Source organism: Cetorhinus maximus, chromosome 1, assembly GCF_964194155.1.
Source record: "Cetorhinus maximus chromosome 1, sCetMax3.hap1.1, whole genome shotgun sequence".
Taxonomy (NCBI): Eukaryota; Metazoa; Chordata; class Chondrichthyes; order Lamniformes; family Cetorhinidae; genus Cetorhinus; species Cetorhinus maximus.
In genome coordinates this window covers 201514456-201534027 of record NC_135879.1, presented here as the reverse complement: position 1 = coordinate 201534027, position 19572 = coordinate 201514456, and the positions used below count along the sequence as shown (strand labels likewise).

At 41.3% G+C, this 19572-nt stretch overlaps 1 protein-coding gene across 2 annotated transcripts in view; it reads right to left on the bottom strand.

The window, feature by feature from the left end:
- ccbe1 (collagen and calcium binding EGF domains 1) overlaps window positions 1-17358 on the bottom strand; it is a 399260-nt gene extending 381902 nt beyond the window's left edge. Inside the window, exons 1-2 of one of the 2 annotated variants that reach the window (XM_078551856.1) lie at window positions 16903-17358; window positions 16552-16635 (exon numbers count right to left, since the gene is read on the bottom strand). In XM_078551856.1, coding sequence (XP_078407982.1) covers window positions 16552-16635; window positions 16903-17015 — 197 coding nt within the window. In that variant the 5' untranslated portion in view covers window positions 17016-17358. The remainder of the gene's footprint in view (window positions 1-16551; window positions 16636-16902) is intronic. The other variant, XM_078551864.1, reaches the window with a different exon arrangement.
- Between the last annotated feature and the right edge of the window lie 2214 nt (window positions 17359-19572).

Below are 19572 nucleotides of genomic sequence, written 5' to 3'. Positions count from 1 at the left end.
GTTAGATCTGTTCAAAATCTATCCCATTTAGCACGGTGATAGTGCCACACATGTAAAGATGGGACTTTGCCTCCTTGAGGACTGTGTGGTGGTCACTCCTACAGATACTTTCATGGACAGATACATCTGCAGCAGGCAGGTTGGTGAGGATGAGGGCAAGTATGTTTTTCCCTCTTGTTGGTCCCCTTTCCACCTGCCGTAGGCCCATTCTATCAGCTATGCCATTTAGGACTCGGCCAGCAGTAGTGCTACTGAGCCACTCTTGGTGATGGACATTGAAGTCCCCCACCCAGAGTACATTCTGTGCCCTTGCCACCCTCGCTGCTTCCTCCAAGTGGTGTTTAACATGGAGGAGCACTGATTCATCAGCTGAGAGGGATGGTATGTGGAGGTTTCCTTGCCCATGTTTGACCTGGTACCATGAGACTTCATAGACTCAGACTCAGACTCATAGATGTTTATGGCACAGAAGGAGGCCATTCGGCCCATTGTGTCTGCACTGGTCAACAAAGATCTGACTACACTAATCCATTTTCCAACACTTGGCACCCATAGCCCTGGAGGCGCTATCCAAATGAATATCTAAATACTTCTACTAAATACTTTTTAAATCTTCACAGGGTCCAGAGTCGAAGTTGAGGACTCCCAGAGCAACTCAATCCCAACTGTATACCACTGTGCCTTTGCCTCTGCTGGGTCTGTCGTGCCAGTGGGACAGGACATACCCAAGGATGGTGATGGAGGTGTCTGGGACATGATCTGTATGGTATGACTCTGTGAGTATGACTACATCATGCTGTTGCTTGACCAGTCTGTGAGACAGCTCTCTCAATTTTGGCACAAGCCCCCAGGTGTTAGTAAGGAGGACTTTGCAGGGTCGACAGCGCTGAGTTTGTCATTGTCGTTTCTGGTGCCTAGGTCAATGCCGAGTAGTCCATCTGGTTTCATTCCTTATTGGCTTGTTTTTAGCAGTTTGATACAACTGACTGGCTTGCTAGGGCATTTCAGAGGCTATTTAAGAGTCAACCACATTGCTGTGGGTCTGGAGTCACATGTAGGCCAGACCAAATAAGGGCAGAAAATTTCCTTCCCTAAAGGATATTTTTAAAAATTTGTTCATGGGGTGTGGGCATCGCTGGCTAGACTTGCATTTATTGCCTATTCCTAATTGCCCTTGAGAACATGGTGGTGAGCTGCCTTCTCGAACTGCTGCAGTCCATGTGGTGTAGGCACACTGCTATGATTGATGCAGTTGGCAAAGCTGAGTTATTTAAAAATCCCAGAGGGAAACTTTAAACAACTGTCATAACCTATATTTTAAGTGCTATGTTTGAGATGTGACTGTAAATTCAGGAATCAGACCACCAGTTCGAGGTTTTACATTAAACTAAATGAAACATTTTATTAATTTATACAGGTTAAAATATATATACATGGCTACAAATTACTACTATCATAACTTTTAACAAATTCCCAAACTAATCTCCATCAAGGCAACAGCAACCCATTGGCTTAACCAGACACCAGGCAAAGCATTTTCACCTTACAAATTCAAAATGAGGTTCCTTTCACTTTGGTTCCTGTGGAGACAGTTGGAGACTTACAGCTGCTGTTGATCTTACATTGCCTCTGCCCTGCGCACATAACACTGCTGAAGTTATACCTAGCACCGCTCATTGAATGTAAATTCTCATTTTATCACCAACCTCTGAACTAAACCTCTATAACAATAAAGCCCCTTTCACAGTTCCAATTTTATTAGTAATATAAACATATTACTTGGTAGCTGCAAGAAAGGTGCCAGTTTTCACCTCACTTCTTGAATGCTCTATTCAAAAAATGCAAATGCACGTTATCTCTCATGCATATCAAAACTAGTACACAAAGCACCCAGGCAAACTGGGTTTAATCCAATTAAGGCACACCCTCAGACTAAGCCTCTATTTTAAAAGAAAAATATTTTCCAATAATATCATATATATTAATAGCTTCATGACATACCCCGTAGTGATGTTAGGGAGGGAACCAGATGAGTTTTTAATGATAATCGACAATGGTTATCATTTGACTTTTAATTTCAGTTATTCTATTGAATTCAAATTCCACCATCTGCTGTGGCGAGATTCAAACCTGGGTCCTCAGAGCATTACCCTGGGTCTCTGAATTACTAGTCCAGTGACAATATCACTTCGCAACTGCTAACCTGCCCCCCCACTTAGTGAATCAAGGTAACATTTTAATAAATCTGTTCCACATACTGAAAATTACCACTTATTTATGTCGGAGGCATGGACAACCTACTGGTATTACATAAAGCAACTAGGTGCACTCCAACTTTGCTGCTTAAGATCTTTCTGCAACATCAAGTGGCAGGACTGAATCCCTAACACGTACATTCTTGCTGTTAATAGAATCCAAGCCACCTGGTGAAGTCAAAACCAAGTCACAGAGCTCTTCTTTACTGAGCGAGGTTATTGACTTTGTTCAGTCTCATAGTGCTCTGCTCCCACATCCAGCGCCCCTGCTGTCCCCTTATTTACATGTGCTCAAAGTGCTGAATTAAACAATGCAACTTACCTGTGTATCTTAAACTATAATTAACATACTATTAACACTTGCAAGGTACCTGGTATCGGGTGGCAATGGAAGCAGAATCTTTGAGTATGTTTAAAGCAGAGGTAGATAGATTCTTGATAAGCAAGGGGGTGAAAGGTTATCGCGGGTAGGCAGGAATGTGGAGCTGAGATTAAAATCAGATCAGCCATGATCTTATTGAATGGCGGAGCAAGCTTCAGGGGCCGAGTGGCCTACTCCTGCTCCTAATTCATATGGTCATATGTTCAACCACCACTGCAACAGTGTGTTCACATGTAACATATGAAATCAGATCCACAAACCAAGACTTTTAACATCACATGTGAGATGATGAGATAACATCACAACTAGATGATGAGTAACTGGTCTCCTTGCTGAACATTAAGCTGTCGTGGCAATGGGAGAATACAACTGCACACCATAAAAGTGCAAGCACTATCTAGTAGTGCACACCTAAAGGAGTCCATGACTGACACATTCATCACAGGACTAAAACTTTTTATGATCAGTATAATTTGTTCAAATTCATTATTATCTTCATTCGCTTCCTCTTTCTTAAAATTCTTTTTGTCGTGTGTCATTTCAAGGACTCTGCTTTTCCACTTTGGGCAGTTCATTACAAAATGATACCTTGAGTCACATCTGGAGTATCTATTAACTGTTCCTTGGTCCTTCTTGAGATGCATTTGCCTATTATTGCTAATTCTGCCTTCTGCCAAATCTACTAAAGGTGCTTTTATCCTCATTCTGCCTGTCTTTAATCCTTCCATTGTATTGATACCTACGTTCAGTATCCGGGCCATTTCAAAATCTATCAACCATTGTGTCCTCTATTCTTTGTGGCAAGGCAGGATGTCCCATTTGTTGCACAAAAGCTGAAGGAAATGACTGTTTCTCCATGAATATTTCAAGGCAGTAGACATCAGTTAGAACTAATAGCCTGTTCATTTTTTTTTACTTATTTGTCCATGGGATGTGGGTGTCTCTGGCTAGGCCAGCATTTATTACCCATCCCTAATTGCCATTGTTCACAGGGCATTTAAGAGTCAAACACAATGCTGTGGGTCTGGGGTCACATGTAGGCCAGACCAGGTAAGGATGGCAGATTTCCTCCCCTAAAGGTCATTAGTGAACCAGATGGGTTTTTATGACAATCGACAATGGTTTCATAGTTATCATTAGACTTTTAATTTGCCATGGTGGGATTCAAACCCAGGTCCCCAGAGCATTACCCTGGGCCTCTGGAATACCAGACCAGTGACAATGCCAATATGCCACCGCCTCCCCAATATGAGATACCTTAGCACAATCCAGCAATTCAAACCCCAGTGCTGATCCAGGGATCCTCAAATTAAATGTCAATCTTTTATACAAAAATCTGTAAAAGTCCATGATATATTTATCTATGGAATAAAAACCTGTTTTCTAAAATCTATCAAAGTCTGACCATGCCTAATGGGCATTTAACAGATCAACTTCTTGTAAACTTCATCCAAGAACTCTAACAGAAGGTCCAAATCTTCATTATCCAACGGATGTGCATTATAGCTCACAAATTGTTTTAATTCTGATTTTACCTCTTGTAGAAAATGACAGTGCCATGGCCATTCCTTGTTTCCTCTTTGGTAGGGATGTAACCCATGTTTGCAATTCCACTTCATTCTTCCACTGGTCATATGGTTCAGACTCAGAGGGTAACATCGAAGGGTAATTATAACCTGACAATTTACACTTCCTTTCTGTAATTTTCTACAATGCCTAGGTGATCCAAGTTTTTGGTCTGAATCCCTTTTTCTTAGCTGCAACTTTCACCTATAATCAACCATTCTCTGTTATCATGTTCTATCCCAGAAAGCCAGTTGGTGATGAATACAACTGTCACCAATCGTTGCACACTTTTATATTCATTGCAGAATTACAAGAAAATCCCAAGTTAATGTCCACCTCCTGATTATAATTAAACACAATAAATATAAAAAGTTAACACTATTGATGTCACGGGATTTGCATGGGTCCATGAGGCTTCTACCCGTTTCCAGCAAGCATCTGGGATGCCCACTTCAAGGCCCCAAGTAAAATGGTAGTGATCTGCACATTAGTGGTAACAGGGTGATAAATGCTGTGCCTCTATTTTAATCACACTACTGCCTTTTTCCTGTCCAGTGGAAGAACAGTGAAAATTGGTCCCACTGACTCTCCCATATCTGAATTCAACAACAACTTGTATTTATACAATGCCTTGATGTTGATAAACCTCCCCAAGTAAATCACAGAGGCATAATCAAAAGTATCCATTCCTATGTCTACATAGCTTCAAAGCTTGCATAACAATGGTGGCAGCTCGTAACCACATTACTCAATGCTCAGGAATCTCACAGTAAGAGGGTTCCCATTTAAAACAGAGATGAGGAGGAATTTCTTCTCTCAGGGGATGGTCAATCTGTGGAATTCTTTACCGCAGAAGGCAGTGGAAGCTGGGTCATTAAGTATAATCAAGGCTGAGATAGACAGCTTTTTAATCAGTAAGGGAATCAAGGGTTATGGGGAAAAGGCAGGAAAGTGGAGTTGAGGATTATCAGATCAGCTATGATCTCATTGAATGGTGGAGCAGACGTGATGGGCCAAATGGCCTACTTCTGTTCCTACGTCTTATGGTCTTATGGAATTCTACCCCCAACGAGTGCCAAAAAAAACCAAGTTGACCAAATTAAGTGGGTGCCGCTCACCATGTGTCACAATAGATGTTACGATTTTTTGCAGGTCTTACTCTCGGATGTTCTCCAGGTTCAGTGCCACCAGTCACTCCCGTGAGTGGATGTTGCAACTCCCAAGTTCTAGAGCAGCGCTTCCCAAACATTTTCCTTGTGTGACCCCATTTTAATGCCCCAAGGTTCACATGACCTGAGTGAAGATTGAAGGGGGTATGAGAGTTGTTGGTGGGCAGGGTTTTTTTTAAAAAGATACCAACTTTATCACAGTTTTTTTTTGCACCAGCAATCAGGCTTCAAAGATCTGACTGTTAGGACGTACCCACTATTAGAAAAAAATGCAAGGGTTTAAAGGGGCCTTGCAGCTGTTAGCATCCTGTCAAAGCTCCACGGCAGACAGTGCTGCCTCAGAGCTTGTGACTCCAAAATCTCATCGCATGACCCTGCTAGGGATCACAATCCACAAGTTTGGGAAGCCCTTGTCTCGAAGGCATCTTTATTGCCTTATATGAACTATAGTCTGAAGCAGGTATCGACTCAGGTTTGGAGGTTCCAATCATAGCTTTAAGTGGTCTGGTTGCAATTATACATTTTTGGAAATTGGCTCTACTATCCTGTATCTGCTAGTACTGGAGCAAGAACTGTGCGTATAATAATAAAACCCTGTGTGAAGTATGTCTATTCCTTTAATCTCTGAAGGCAGATGGAGTTAACACTGGCCAAGGCATCATTTGATTTGGACCATAAGCTGCTTACCAGTAATCACCACAGCAACTGGACCATTGAGCATGATGGAAGTCACTTGGTACAATATGTTCTGCTTCTGTTTGCAAATCATTCCAAAATAAAGAAAACTGTGCTGGATGCTTAATTAACATAAAAACACAAACTATTACTGAGCAGGCTTAACACATCTAGCCTGCTGCCCCTCTGTGTTCATTCTTCAAAAGCTTCCATTCAAAGATTGGCAAAGATCAAACAAATTTGACAACACTTAAGGTGCTAAATGTTTTCAGGATGACCAGAAATTGAGAACAAATGGACAATTGTTTGGGATCTGCACAAAACAATTATTCATCCTCCATTTAAATCATCTTTCATCTGCCCTATGGATGGTGACCTTAGCATGGGGCTGTCTGGGGAAACTATTCCGTCTCAGAAAAACTGCTGCCAAAAACACATATTAGAACAGCTCATCTGGGTCTTAAGCCTGAAAAAAAATTGGCCATGGAATTCCGAACTTTGAAACTACCTAAAGGTTTAAATAAACGTAAGCTATTTCTTTCTTGAAGATATGATCATAAATTCAAATTATTGTTATTGCAGCAATATGAAGTATAATTATAAACCAACAAACTGGTCCCAAGTGCTCTACTGGGCAGGATGTATAAAAACCGTTTTAACACAATTGCTCTGAATCATTATAACTCTAGCACAGTGCAAGGTGGCAATTCACTTTCAAACTAACTAATCTCAAGATCACTAGTCCTATTGTCCTCTGTTAACGGGCTGTGTCCATTTGTACCCCAACCTGAAGTCTCTCAGAAAGCCTCTGATTGGCAATAGGGAGAAAATGTTAGATAATTTTCTAATCATTCCATCAGCTGCATGCATTGAGTGGCTCTTTATGTCATCAAAATTAGCAACTTGAATGAAATGCCACCACTTAATATTGTACCTGTACACCTTGTCCAGCCAAGATCCCCAGCTGGGCACAAAGAACGAAAACCACTCTGTCATAATGGAGCAAAATTTCCAAGTCAAATATAATAAGCCTCATTGTCTCAAAGATAATATAACTAAAAAAGTAAACCATCTGATACTGAACTCTTTGATATCCCATCTGAGAATCATTCTGTAACTATGCTATGAAATGCTACAGTGTGTACTCAATTTCATTTTTTCTCTTATTAATGGGATTGCACATCATCTGGCTACTGTTCACAAACTGCTGCATTGAATCTAGGAAAAGAATAGTAATTGGGAAAGTTCTGCTTGGTCAATATTGGGACAATGCTGATATAGCACAAAATTCTGCGCAAGGAAAATGTCTATTTACAGATAGAGCTACAGCTAACACTATCTGGGTGGATTCTGAGAATTCTGCTGTGACCACACACTGCCAAGAGTTCCTTAACCCCACTGAGTTTGGCGGAGTCAATAGCAGAGCTTTGCAGTGGGTGTGATTGACGACAACAACAACATATTGTATTTAAATAACACCATTAACATAGTAAGAATGCTTCACAGGAGCATTACCAAACAAAATTTAAGACCAGACCACATTGACCAAGTTTTATCTCAGTGCCTAGGGCAAAGTGGTAGGTTTTAAGGAGCATCTTAAAGAAGGAAAGAGAGGTAGAAAGGACGAAGAAGTTTAGGGAGGGAATTCCAGAACTTAGGACCTAGGCAGCTGAAGGCATCACTGCCAATGGTGGAAGAATTCAAATTGGGGGATGTGCAAGATGTCAAAATTGGAGGAGTGCAGGCATATTTGAGAGCTCTAGGAATGGAGAAGATTAGAGATAGGGACTGGTGAAACCATGGGGAATTTGAAAACAAGGGTTTAATTTGAGGTGTTGCTTAATTGGGATCCAAAGTAGGTCAGCGGGCAAAGGGATGATAGGTGAACAAGACTTGGTACATGTTAGGATATGGGCAGCAGAGTTTTGGATGAGCTTAAGGTTATACAGGTTGGAAGATCAATGACCAGTCAGGAGTACGTTGGAATAATCAAGTGTAGAGGCAACAATGGCATGGATTAGGACTTCTGCAGCAGATGAGCAAGGGCAGGGGTAGAGTTGGGCAATTTCATGGAGGTGGAAATGTGCCATCTTAGTGATGGCTTGGATATGTGGTTGGAGGCCTATCTCAGTGTCAAATAGGGCACCAAGTTTGTGAACAGCCTGGTTTAGTTTCAGTCAGTTGCCAGGAAGAGGGATGGAACTGGTGGCTAGGAAATTGAGTTGTGGTGGGTACCGAACACAATGGCTTCAGTCTTCTCAATATTTATTTGGCAAAAATTTCTGCTTATCCAATACAGTGAGATTGAGAGAGGTGGTGGTGAGGTAGAGTTGTGTGTCATCGATGCACATATGGAATCTGACACGATTTGGATGATGTCGCCCAGGGGCAAGATGTACATAGAAATAGGAGGGGGGCTAAGAATAGATCCTGGGGTGTCATCTGAGGTAAACGTGCAAGAGTGGGAAGAAAAGTATTTGCAGATAATCCTCTGGTTATGACTGGACACAAAAGAATGGAAGCAGGAGAGCTCAGTACCATCCAGCTGCATAACAGTGGAGAGGCATTTGAGGAGGATGGTGTGATCAACTGTGCCAAATTTCCAGACTGTTCAACAAAAATGAGAAGGGATGGTTGGACTGTGTTATTGTTACATAAGGTATAATTTGTGAAATTGAAAAGGACTGTTTCAGTACTGTGGCAGGGGTGGAAACTTGATTAGAGGGTATCAAACAAGGCATTCCAGGAAAGTTTGACATGGGTTTGGGAGGTCACAGCATAGTTAAAGGCTTTGGAGATGAAAGGTAGGAGATGGCGCAGTAAGTTACAAAATCAGAGGGGTAAAGGGTATTTTTGAGGAGGGGGATTGATGATGACAAATTTGAGGGGGGAGTACTACCTCAGGAGAGAGAACCATTAACAATATTAGAATATGTGGGGGCCAGTTAGGGAGGTTGGTCAGCAGTTTAGTGGGAATAGAATCAAGGGAGCAGCTGGTGGATAAGATGAACGTGGAGAGAGCATGAGGGGAGATAAGGGATAAACTACCGAAAGATGTGAGTTCAGGTGGTTTGGCACAATAGGGTAAGGGAAGGAAGCAGCGTAGACAGTTGAATGGCTGGTCTGAACCTCAATGTCAAAGAAGTCCATGAGCTCCTCACACTTGTTCAAAGAAATAAGTGTGGAGGAGACAGGGGGAGGTGGTTTTGAGACAGGTTATAGTAGAGAGAATAATGCAAAATTATCTTTGCATTCCAGGATGACCCTAGAATAGTGAGCAGTTTTAGCAGAGGAGATGAAGACCAAATCGTGCTTTATGGAGCCCAGTCAGATATGGTGATGAATAGCTAAACCATTTGTCCACTGTATACAATTAAGACCGTGTTGCTTGGACTTACAGGAACAGAGATAAGGGCCATAACAGGGGTGTGACTGGCAGGAAGAGAATAATGGTTTTATTGGCGACTAGGGCATCAAAGATGGAGCTGAGGGCATGGTTAAGTAAAACTCTGCAAAAGTTATCCACTGTTCCAGAATTACTGCAATTTCCAGGCTAGAAAGGACCTTCATATATCTGATCGATGAAATGAGAAATCATCCAGGGTTCTTGCAGCTGATGTCTATTGAGAGGTTTGTGCTGGAAAGAGCAGATATCTGGACATTGCATGAGGACAAGCTCAGTTTACCCCAAACCCCATGTCCAATTCCTTGTTTAAACCATTGCATGAAGAGTAGTCACTATGCGGAGGTACTAAAGAACTCTGAGAGCCCATGTAACTGTACATTAGGTAGAGTCAGCATGTTCAGTAGAGGAGGAGATACAGTTGGAAAAAAAAACATTTCAGCTGAAATCTATCCTAGGGGCCCTACCTTTTATTCCTTAACTGACATTGACAAAACGTTATTTGATTTTTTATTTTACTGCCATTTGTGGGGCTCCGCTGCCGTATTTATTTGCATAATAAGTGACTACATTTCAAAAGTTATGAAGCACTTTGGAACATCCTGAGGCCATGACATATACATAGTTAGTTATATGTGGTGGATTTATTTAATATGTACTTAGGGTCTGCCTTTTACATCAAAAAGAGCTGTCCATGCACAAACTAACTACAAATGCATTCCGTGTCACTGGTGCGTTACAAACCTCACAGAAAGATTAACGATCCCAACTGCAGGAGAAATCCTATGCAGTTGGTTACTAAGAGAAATTTACAGTCACTACCAATTATATTGAGAGTTAATTATTCCTAAGAGTTATTTAGATTTTCTTGATAAACCTTTGAGAAATTTACTTTTAATGATGGAAATCAGATTATTGAAAAATGTGCATGAAAATGAATTAAATGTTCTGCCCCTCAGGCATGTGTGGGAAGGAACTGTAAGTAGTTCTGAATTTTGTTGCAATGGGGAGGGATGACCACGACTGTTCCTTTACTCTGCACCCAGCACACCAACAACAGCAAATCCTGGAGGACCCATGTGCCGTGTCTCACACCATGTAATGTAGCTGTGGTTTAATCATTTCACTGATGGACATCCGAGTAACTTCCACAAATTTTTGAAATTTTCTCTCAAGTCTAAATCATCTCCTTCCTCCTCATCATGGCTAGATGCAATCCATAGTCAATATGTGGAGAATCTTGCCTAAGGGATCTTGCCACAGGGATCTGTGCTGGGTCCCCTATTATTTGTCATTTATATAAACGGCATAGATGACTATGTTGGGGGTAGGATTCGTAAGTTTGCGGGGTGGTTAACAGTGAGGTTGAGTGTCTTGGGCTACAGGAAGATATAGACGGGATGTCAAATGGGCAGATAAGTGGCAGATGGAATTTAACCCTGAAAAGTGTGAGGTGATACACTTTGGAAGGAGTAATTTGACAAGGAAGTATTTAATGAATGGCATGACACTAGGAAGTTCTGAGGAACAAAGGGACCTTGGCGTGTGTGTCCATAGATCTCTGAAGGCGGAGGGGCATATTAGTGGGGTGGTGAAAAAGGCATATGGGACACTTGCCTTTATCAATCGAGGCATAGATTACAAAAGTAGGGAGGTCATGTTGGAGTTGTATAGAACCTTGGTGAGGCCACAGCTGGAGTACTGTGCGCAGTTCTGGTCACCACATTACAGGAAGGATGTGATTGCACTGGAGGGGGTGCAGAAGGGATTCACCAGGATGATGCCTGGGGTGAAACATTTAAGTTATGAAGAGAGGTTGGATAGGCTTGGGTTGTTTTCATTGGAGCAGAGAAGACTGAGGGGTGACCTGATTGAGGTGCACAAGATTATGAAGAGCATGGAGAGGGTGGATAGGGAGCAGCTGTTTCCCTAAGTTGAAGGGTCAGTCATGAGGGGACACAAGTTCAGGGTGAGGTGCAGGAGGTTTAGGGGGGATGGGAGGAAAAACTTTTTTACCCAGAGGGTGGTGACGGTCTGGAATGCGCTGCCTGGGAGGGTGGTGGAGGCGGGTTGCCTCACATCCTTTAAAAAGTACCTGGATGAGCACTTGGCACATCATAACATTCAAGGGTATGGGCCAAGTGCTGGTAAATGGGATTAGGTAGGTAGGTCAGGTGTTTCTCACGTGTCAGTGCAGACTCGATGAGCCGAAGGGCCTCTTCTGCACTGTGTGATTCTATGAATTAAATATTCAAAATTGCTGTATGTGACAAATGGAAGTGTAATGGATTGTTTAGAAAACGGAATGAACTCTGCAAGGAAGCACTTTTCAAAATTGTAATTTCGTGCTAATTCATCCATAATACAGTTAGATTTAGCGTCATTTTGGAAAAGGACAACAATAGAACAGGAGTGAAAGTTCTAAATTGGGGGAAGACAATTTTTATGAAGCTCAGAGGTGAGCTGGTGAGAGTGGACTGGATACAGCTATTAGAAGGGAAAACAGTGTCAATGCAGTGGGAGGTATTCAAAAGCGAGATTCTACAGGCACAGTGTAGACATGTCCCCACAAGAAAAGGTCGTACTGCCAAATCTAGAACCCCCCTTGGTTATCCAGAAGCATCCAGGGTAGGATAAAGCAGAAAAAGAAAGCTGATGACAGTCACAAAATACTTAATACAGTAGGAAGTCTAGAGGAAGTGAAAAAGGAAATTAGGAAAGCAAAGAGAGGATACAAAAAAATATTGGCAGGGAAAACCAAAGAAAACCCAAAGATGTTTTACCAGTACATTAAGAGCAAGAGAATAACTAAGCAAAGGGTAGGACCTATCAGAGATGTACATAGTAACTTGTATGTTGATGCTGAAGATATAGGCAGGGTTCTCAATGAGTACTTCACTAAGGAGAAGGATGCTGCAGACATTCTAGTTAATGAGGACTATGGAGCATTAGATACAATAAGCATGGTGAAAGAGGAAGTACTGGAGTGACTGACATCCTTGAAAGCGGAGAAGTCACCAGGGCCGGAGGGTGGTGGGCGTATGGAATTCACTGCCTAAATTGATGGTTGAGGCTGAAACGTTCAACTCATTTAAAAGGTACTTGTAACTGCATCTGAAGCACTGTAATCTGCAAGGCTACAGACCAGGTGCTGGAAAGTGGGATTAAAATGAGTGGCTAGTTTCTTTTTCATCTTTTTCTGGCCGGCACAGACATGGTGGGCCGAATTACCTCTTTCTGCACCGTAACGTTTCTATGGCTCTATGTGTAGCCTCCCCCATTGGTGCCTGACCTGGGGCAGTTAAATGGAGCAGTCTACAAACTCACCCTTTCCTGTCCTCATCTGCCTGACGGCTGTCTTACCTTTCACTTTTTAAGCTACAAACATTGCTGGAAATTATGGCAAAAGTTGAACCCATTTCAGTGCCATACTCAAGTTCACCCTTAACTCTTAGCAGATGAAGCTCTATGTTGGGAACAGCTAGGATTTCAAAAACTCAGCTATTTTAACCTGAGGTCTGAGTGGGGCAGTAGTGATGGCTATCCCGCAAAGCCAAATCTACCAGGAACAGGAGGAGGGCTGGATAGAAGAAGTCCAAGAACATATAACGTACTTCTGGGCTGGGCAAAGAAACCTGGGGCCTCCCCTGACTCAAGATTCTCTCTCTCCCCCGATCTAGGATCCAATTTCTGGAACAGAATGAAGTTTGAGTTCAGTTGGTGATTATGCTCTAAGGTGGAGGAAACAGTTTAAGTCTCTCGCTAGCTGAGCATGCTAGCAGATTGCTGAGGAAAGTAAGTCTAAGAATCTTAAATGAGTTGCTTTAAAGTTAAAGTAACAATGAATGACAAGTGAGTTCTGGATCTTAAGGGAGATACCAAGTTGTCAGCAGTCTACTGGGAGAGGGAACTGCAGGGAGCAGGTCCTAAAAGAAAAAAAGGGAAAGATACTAAGAAGACCTTAAATTGAAGTCAAAGGACAGGGACAGGAATCTGGAATATGATCCTGTTCAGTGGAAGTGAAACCAAGGAGTTGCAGGAAAGCCTCCGAATTAAAGAGAGAAAGCTGCAGGAAGCAGATTCAAGGCAAAATGGGCTTGCAAGAAGCCAGAAGATCTGAGGAGACAGCCAAAGGTTGGTGACTCCTTACTATAGGCATGTGAAGCAGTGATGTTCTGTTGGCATGGCTGAGTATCTGAGACCAAGTGTGTGGAAGGTGAAACTACAATGTACAGGGAAGAGGAACATTGGAAGGAGAGTTCAAAATCCTGGAGGTGGACCCTTGTGGAAGGCATCTGAGAGAAAGCATTATTTGGGAGAAGATTCCAAAGTGAGTTCTTCAACGGTGGAGATTGGAAATCCTCATGTGAAAGACAGAGTTCAGTGAGACTGGTTGGCTCACAGTGTGACAAACATATTTGGGGGAGGGGGGGGGGGAGTTGATGAATGATCTATAGCATCTATTCAGGGTGGCATCTGTCATTTGTTTTCAGAATGTGGCTTATCTAACAACAGGGTTGCCTAAGGACTGTGTATTCACTGTGAACATTAGAGTATAAGATAGCTTTTGTAATTTGTGTTATCCTTACAAATCTGTATATATTGGTAAAGGCATAGTTGTGGGTGTATTGCAATGTAGTTAATCTTTTTTTATTAAATAAATGTTTTATTCTTTTGTTTGAAGTTCATCAGCTCACTCCTGTTCAGTAGCCACCCTCTGGGGTGGCTGAAACTAAAGTTAGGATCTATCCAGCCAGATTCCATACTGGGATCTGACTTGTCCAGTAGTAACATCAGCTGGGATCATAACAATATCTGCAGCTAACACTACCAGGAAGGAGTTGAAGCCACAGTCTCTTTTAGCACAACTTGGCCCATTAAACTAGCTGGATTATTTTATTAACTAGGGCAGCACTTTATTGTTATCATCCCAATTCCTTGCGTTTTCTCCTCCTTCCTTCAGTACCATACCCAAAAAAGGCATTGGCAAACACAAATTGGATTAGTGCATGATTATGCTTGGCAAAATACTAGTGATTTTGCCTTCTGCAGTATGGCTGACCAGGAAACTGTCCCACTCTTTACCATGCACCATAAAGAATAGGAGAGGGATTTACATGCAAATAATTAACCTGTTTGGCCACATTATGCACACACCATATCTATCAAGTTCTGAAATAGGACTTGAACCCAGAACGTCTAGCCCAGATATAGGGAAATTACCACTGCACCACAAGGCCTCCCTGCCTTTGCTTCATATCACTTAAGTATCCCCTTTCTTAGTGGAAATCTGGAACTTACTTCCCAAGTCTGTTGATGCTGCATGATAGCACTCATCATATAACATTGATTATTTCTGGTATCATACTCCTTTCACAAATATGAATTAGGGAAGAGTGAAATTACAGATAATACATGGCTGGTATCATAATCCTTTCACTGATATGAATTAGGGAAAAGTGAAATTACAGATAATACATAGCCAAACAACTTTTTGTAACATCACAAGTTTATCACTGGGCAGAACTGGCTTGAGTGTGATGTTAATGCAATCCCTTTATGAAATATCAGCCAGGTTTGGGAAGCCACATCGAACTGCCCCAGTCTCATCCTTTATGCATTAACTAATTCCTTACAAAGTTCCTTTAAAATGCCTAAGAAACGCTGATAAGCCAAAAAGCAATCCATATCTATTGTAAAGTAACTAACATTTTTTTTTTGTCTTTCTCTGGGGCCTGCAAATAACTCCTCATTGGAAACATTATAAGAGCAATGTGAGCAAACAGCCATAAATTAATATATTTTCCAATTACAATTTTTTGAGTAGGAAAAAGCAGAGCTCGACAAATATACTTCTAAGTGCCAGTGAGATTTCTGAGAATGTGGTGACTTTGAAAGACTGGTTCGCAGCATGCCTGAGCTAGCTTCAATTGATGTGTGTTGTGAGTGACAGAAGTCTTGTGGCCACTACATAATTGTTAGTTTCTACAAAGTCAGCAAAATTACACTGCATTTTGGATTTTGGCGCAGTAAAAAATATCTGTGGGCATAATATATATGTATAAAACATTAGTTCCAGAACCCTTACCAACTGTACTAAATACCTGTTAATTCAGCTCACAGACCTTTTGATAAATTTCAAACAGCCTACAGAAATTCTTGAACAACATTTTCTCATATTTTAAGCAATTATTGGCAAATAAAATTTCAGTTGGCTTCAACTGTACTGAAACAGAACACTAAATGACATTGAAATTTAGTGTGTTTTGTGAGAAGACAGACAAATCCAGCTGTGTTACTTAATGTACATAAGATGTGAACACTGGCAACTGTACATTGACTTTCATTCAACATAAGAGAAGTACCATTGCTGAGCAGATGCTTCCTATTATCACCTTGCTCCAAAACCATCTACACTGGCAAAGTAACAATCTCTTTTTCACCCAAATTAAAATTAGGGTTCGAATTGGTTTCATATGCCAAGTGCTGCTCAGTGTATCCACTCCAACTCAAGACCCTTAAAGTCCTGTAAACCAATTACGTTACACATTTTGCATTGATACAAAGTGGATCTGGCTTCACACAGATGCAAAACATATATAGTATATCTAAACAATTTCAGCAAGTTAACAGAAGTCTCAGAACATTTTCGCATTAACTTCAGTTTCACTGCATGCTCAATACTCCACTCTCCCCCCACCCCCACTCACTAGAGTGGAATCCAGAATAGTAATAACTCGGATCCGTAGACCCCACAACATTGTAGGTACTGATCTCAACCTGGTATCTGTAGTGGAAAGTTATTGTTACAGTAGGAGTTTAAAAACAACATTACAGACACAAGATGACGTTAATCTTTCTGTTATTAACAACCTGCCAGTGAAAATACAAAGATGTGATTTCTAATGGGGTTTGTTCAATGACTTAAGCATCCTTAACCTATAAAACACAAATGTAACTTTAAATAATCGTCAAGTGTGCAGAGACCATCACTCAGAAGAAATATGGTCAAACCAATAAATAGGTAAGAATCAGGGCGACCACTTTAATCGCAAAACAGCGAATAAGCATTTCAGAAGGTGGCAGTTTGAATGTGCTTACCTGATGCAGGTCGCTACTTCTCCAGTGGATTTCAAACATGGGTACTCGGTTGTAATGACTTTATTTTCCGGACAAGTCTCTCTGCTTGAAGATCAAATGGCATTCTTTCAGATATCAATGAAAACATTCCTAAACTAATTTTATTTTTTTGTTCCCATTGAATTGACGTTTTATAAGTTCCTAAATATAATTAAACACGTTTTCTTCAGGAGCACGCAAGCATGCGTTTTCTTCTTTAGCCTTTGATATCTGGAACCGGGATTCTTATTAGCAATAGTGGAGATACAAACGTTAACAATTGCAGAGTGGGGATGGGGAAGAAGAGTGAAAATTAGAATCTAAATGACAAACCTGTACATTTCATCTTGCTCTGAAATGACAAAGTAGGAATACGCGAATCCCGTGGACATCAGCGACAACATGAAGGCAGTCCTCAATAAACTCTCAAAGCTTTTGTAAACCATTTTGCTCCCTGTATAATCACCGATCAGACACAGCCCACGGATTGCCAGCAGCGATACTGGAATAGAATCTCTGTACCAACTTTCGGGCTCAGACACTATTTTTTCCCAAAAGCTTGAAGACTTTTCATGTGTGAGTGATCGACCGAGAGGTGCAGCTGGCTTTTCTCATTTCGCCTTTTTTTTTAAATTGACTTTACTGCAGGGTTAAGGACACTCGCGCTGAGATGGTATTTGTCAGCAATGAAAGGTTTTTGGCTCTGCCGAGGGAGCTGTTGTTTAGTTTGGATAAACGTTTTTTTTTCCCAAATTTATTGCACAGGGTCGGACGCAAGTGAGCGGCAAGGGGAGGAACTTGGATGTGAGAGCTTGTGTACCAGATGATGTATGTGACTGTTTTAGTGTGTGTCAATACTGTATGTGAATAGAAGTTTGTCAATATCTAAGTCTGTTAATGTATGTGCATTGTTTGTGTGTCTCTGTACCTATGAATACCAATGCATCTGTGTATCAGCAGATTGTACTTTGCTTCCGATTACTGTCAAATTTCCATTTTATCCTCTCCTTAACTCCATATTCTCGACAATAGAACATTTCGTTTCAGAATAAGATCTGAATGCACTTTGTTAACATCACTTCACAAATCTCCCTTTTGTAAACGGAATCGAGCATTGTATTTACAGGCTTCTTTAATTTACTTGTAACTTCCTCCGACTTTCCCCATTCGCAACGAACAGAATGAATAAAACCACGCTATCCCAGTATTTTTTAAACAATGTAATCCATCGACTCCCCCCTCTTCATTTTACTGGCATGATAATTCTCCCAATGTAATTAACAGCCTGAATTAATGTACAAATGACACTGGTCAGTGAAACCGAACAGAACCACCACCTGCCCTTTCAAACTGCATTCCAAGCTTGATGCTCCTTGTTTACCAACATTGAACACTTCAACTCATTCGAACCTCACAACCGAATGGGTTCAAATGGTAAATCTTACGGCGACCCCACAATGATGAACTTGTTTTAAAATAGACTGCTTGAGGTGATATAACTTTAATACTGACGTCTTTTTTTTTGTCAGTTCATAAACCTGCAGCGGTCTATCTCTCCAGCCTTAATCTCGCTGTATATCAACACATGGCGCGTTTTGAACGAGGCCAAATGTTTCATGGCTTTTGAATAATTGGGACTGCAAAGCTGATAGCAGGGATTTAGTAAGTAGTGAATTTCTGTACCCGTTGCAAACGAGGCAGTAGGTTAAATCAACCTGCTGTGTGAGGTGAGTTTCATAACTAGAGCTAAGTCGTTAGAATAATACAGAATGACACCTGATTGGTTACTAACCTGAGAATCAATCCAAAAGTGAACTAAATTGGCCTGATTTGGGTTAATTTGTTAAACATTCCAGTTGAATCCAGTCTAAAAGCATGGGTGACTTGTCCCATTTAAAATAGTGGCCATACACCATCCCTTTTTCTTATCAAGCTATAACTCTATCACACAAATGATTACTGCCTGTGGCAAGTGCCATAGTTAAAAACACGTTCAACTAGTGACCATTTAAATATCAGGTCTTCTAAAATTAAATATGAACCCATATCCAGGTCAAAGATCCAGGACTGTTTGTGAAGTTGAACTCAGTTTCGGACTATGGCTGTCAAAATGTGGTCCACAGACCATGAGTGTTTCATAAGGGTGGTCAGTGGAGTGGTCCAAAATATAATTCATTGGCATGCAATGGCATAGTCAAGGCTATATTGAGAGAACAGGCCAGAATGCTCATCCCCACCATTCACCTGATGTCGCACAATCAGACCGGTTCCCTCATGCATGGCATGAGTCATCATGAGCAACATTGGTGCAGTTTAATAAGTAAGGGTTTATGTTACTGTTACAACATCCAACCGTAAGATCAGATTTTCAAAACTTTCAGGGGTGAAAAGAGGAATTGGCTGAATGTGGAGCCGACATGAGACTGAAGCTCTCCAGCTCTGAACCAAATATCCTCATCAGAAGTAGTGCCACTCTTCCCATTCATTCCGATGAGTCTTTTTGTGGTGATAAGGGAAAGAAGGTGAGGGATGGCCAGCAGGTGATTTGCAAGATCTTTTGACCTGGTTAAGTGATCCATGGACAAAAACATTTGAGGACCACTGGCTTAGGATATAAACAGTCAGTGGCAGTGAAAGTGTCTTTTCAGGAAGGAAACTTGCCACCCTCACCCAGTTTTGCTTACATGTGACTTCAGCCCCACACTAACATGATTGTCCCTTAACTGTCCTCCCAAGTTGCCTAACAAGCCATTAAAGGACAAATAAGCATGGCAGCCTTGCCAGCGACACTACATACCAAGAATTGATTATAAAAGAACAGTCAAAAAGATCAGATTACTTTTTCTAACCATGATAATGTGTTATATTCAGGGGAGAGCAGTATGATCAGGAACATCATGATTTGATTGGGTGGGATCAAATGATGTGGTCAACGAGGATAATGGCGTGTGGCCTGCTGTAAACATGCCAAGATGTTCAAGCTAACCAGTGGAAAAGTTTATA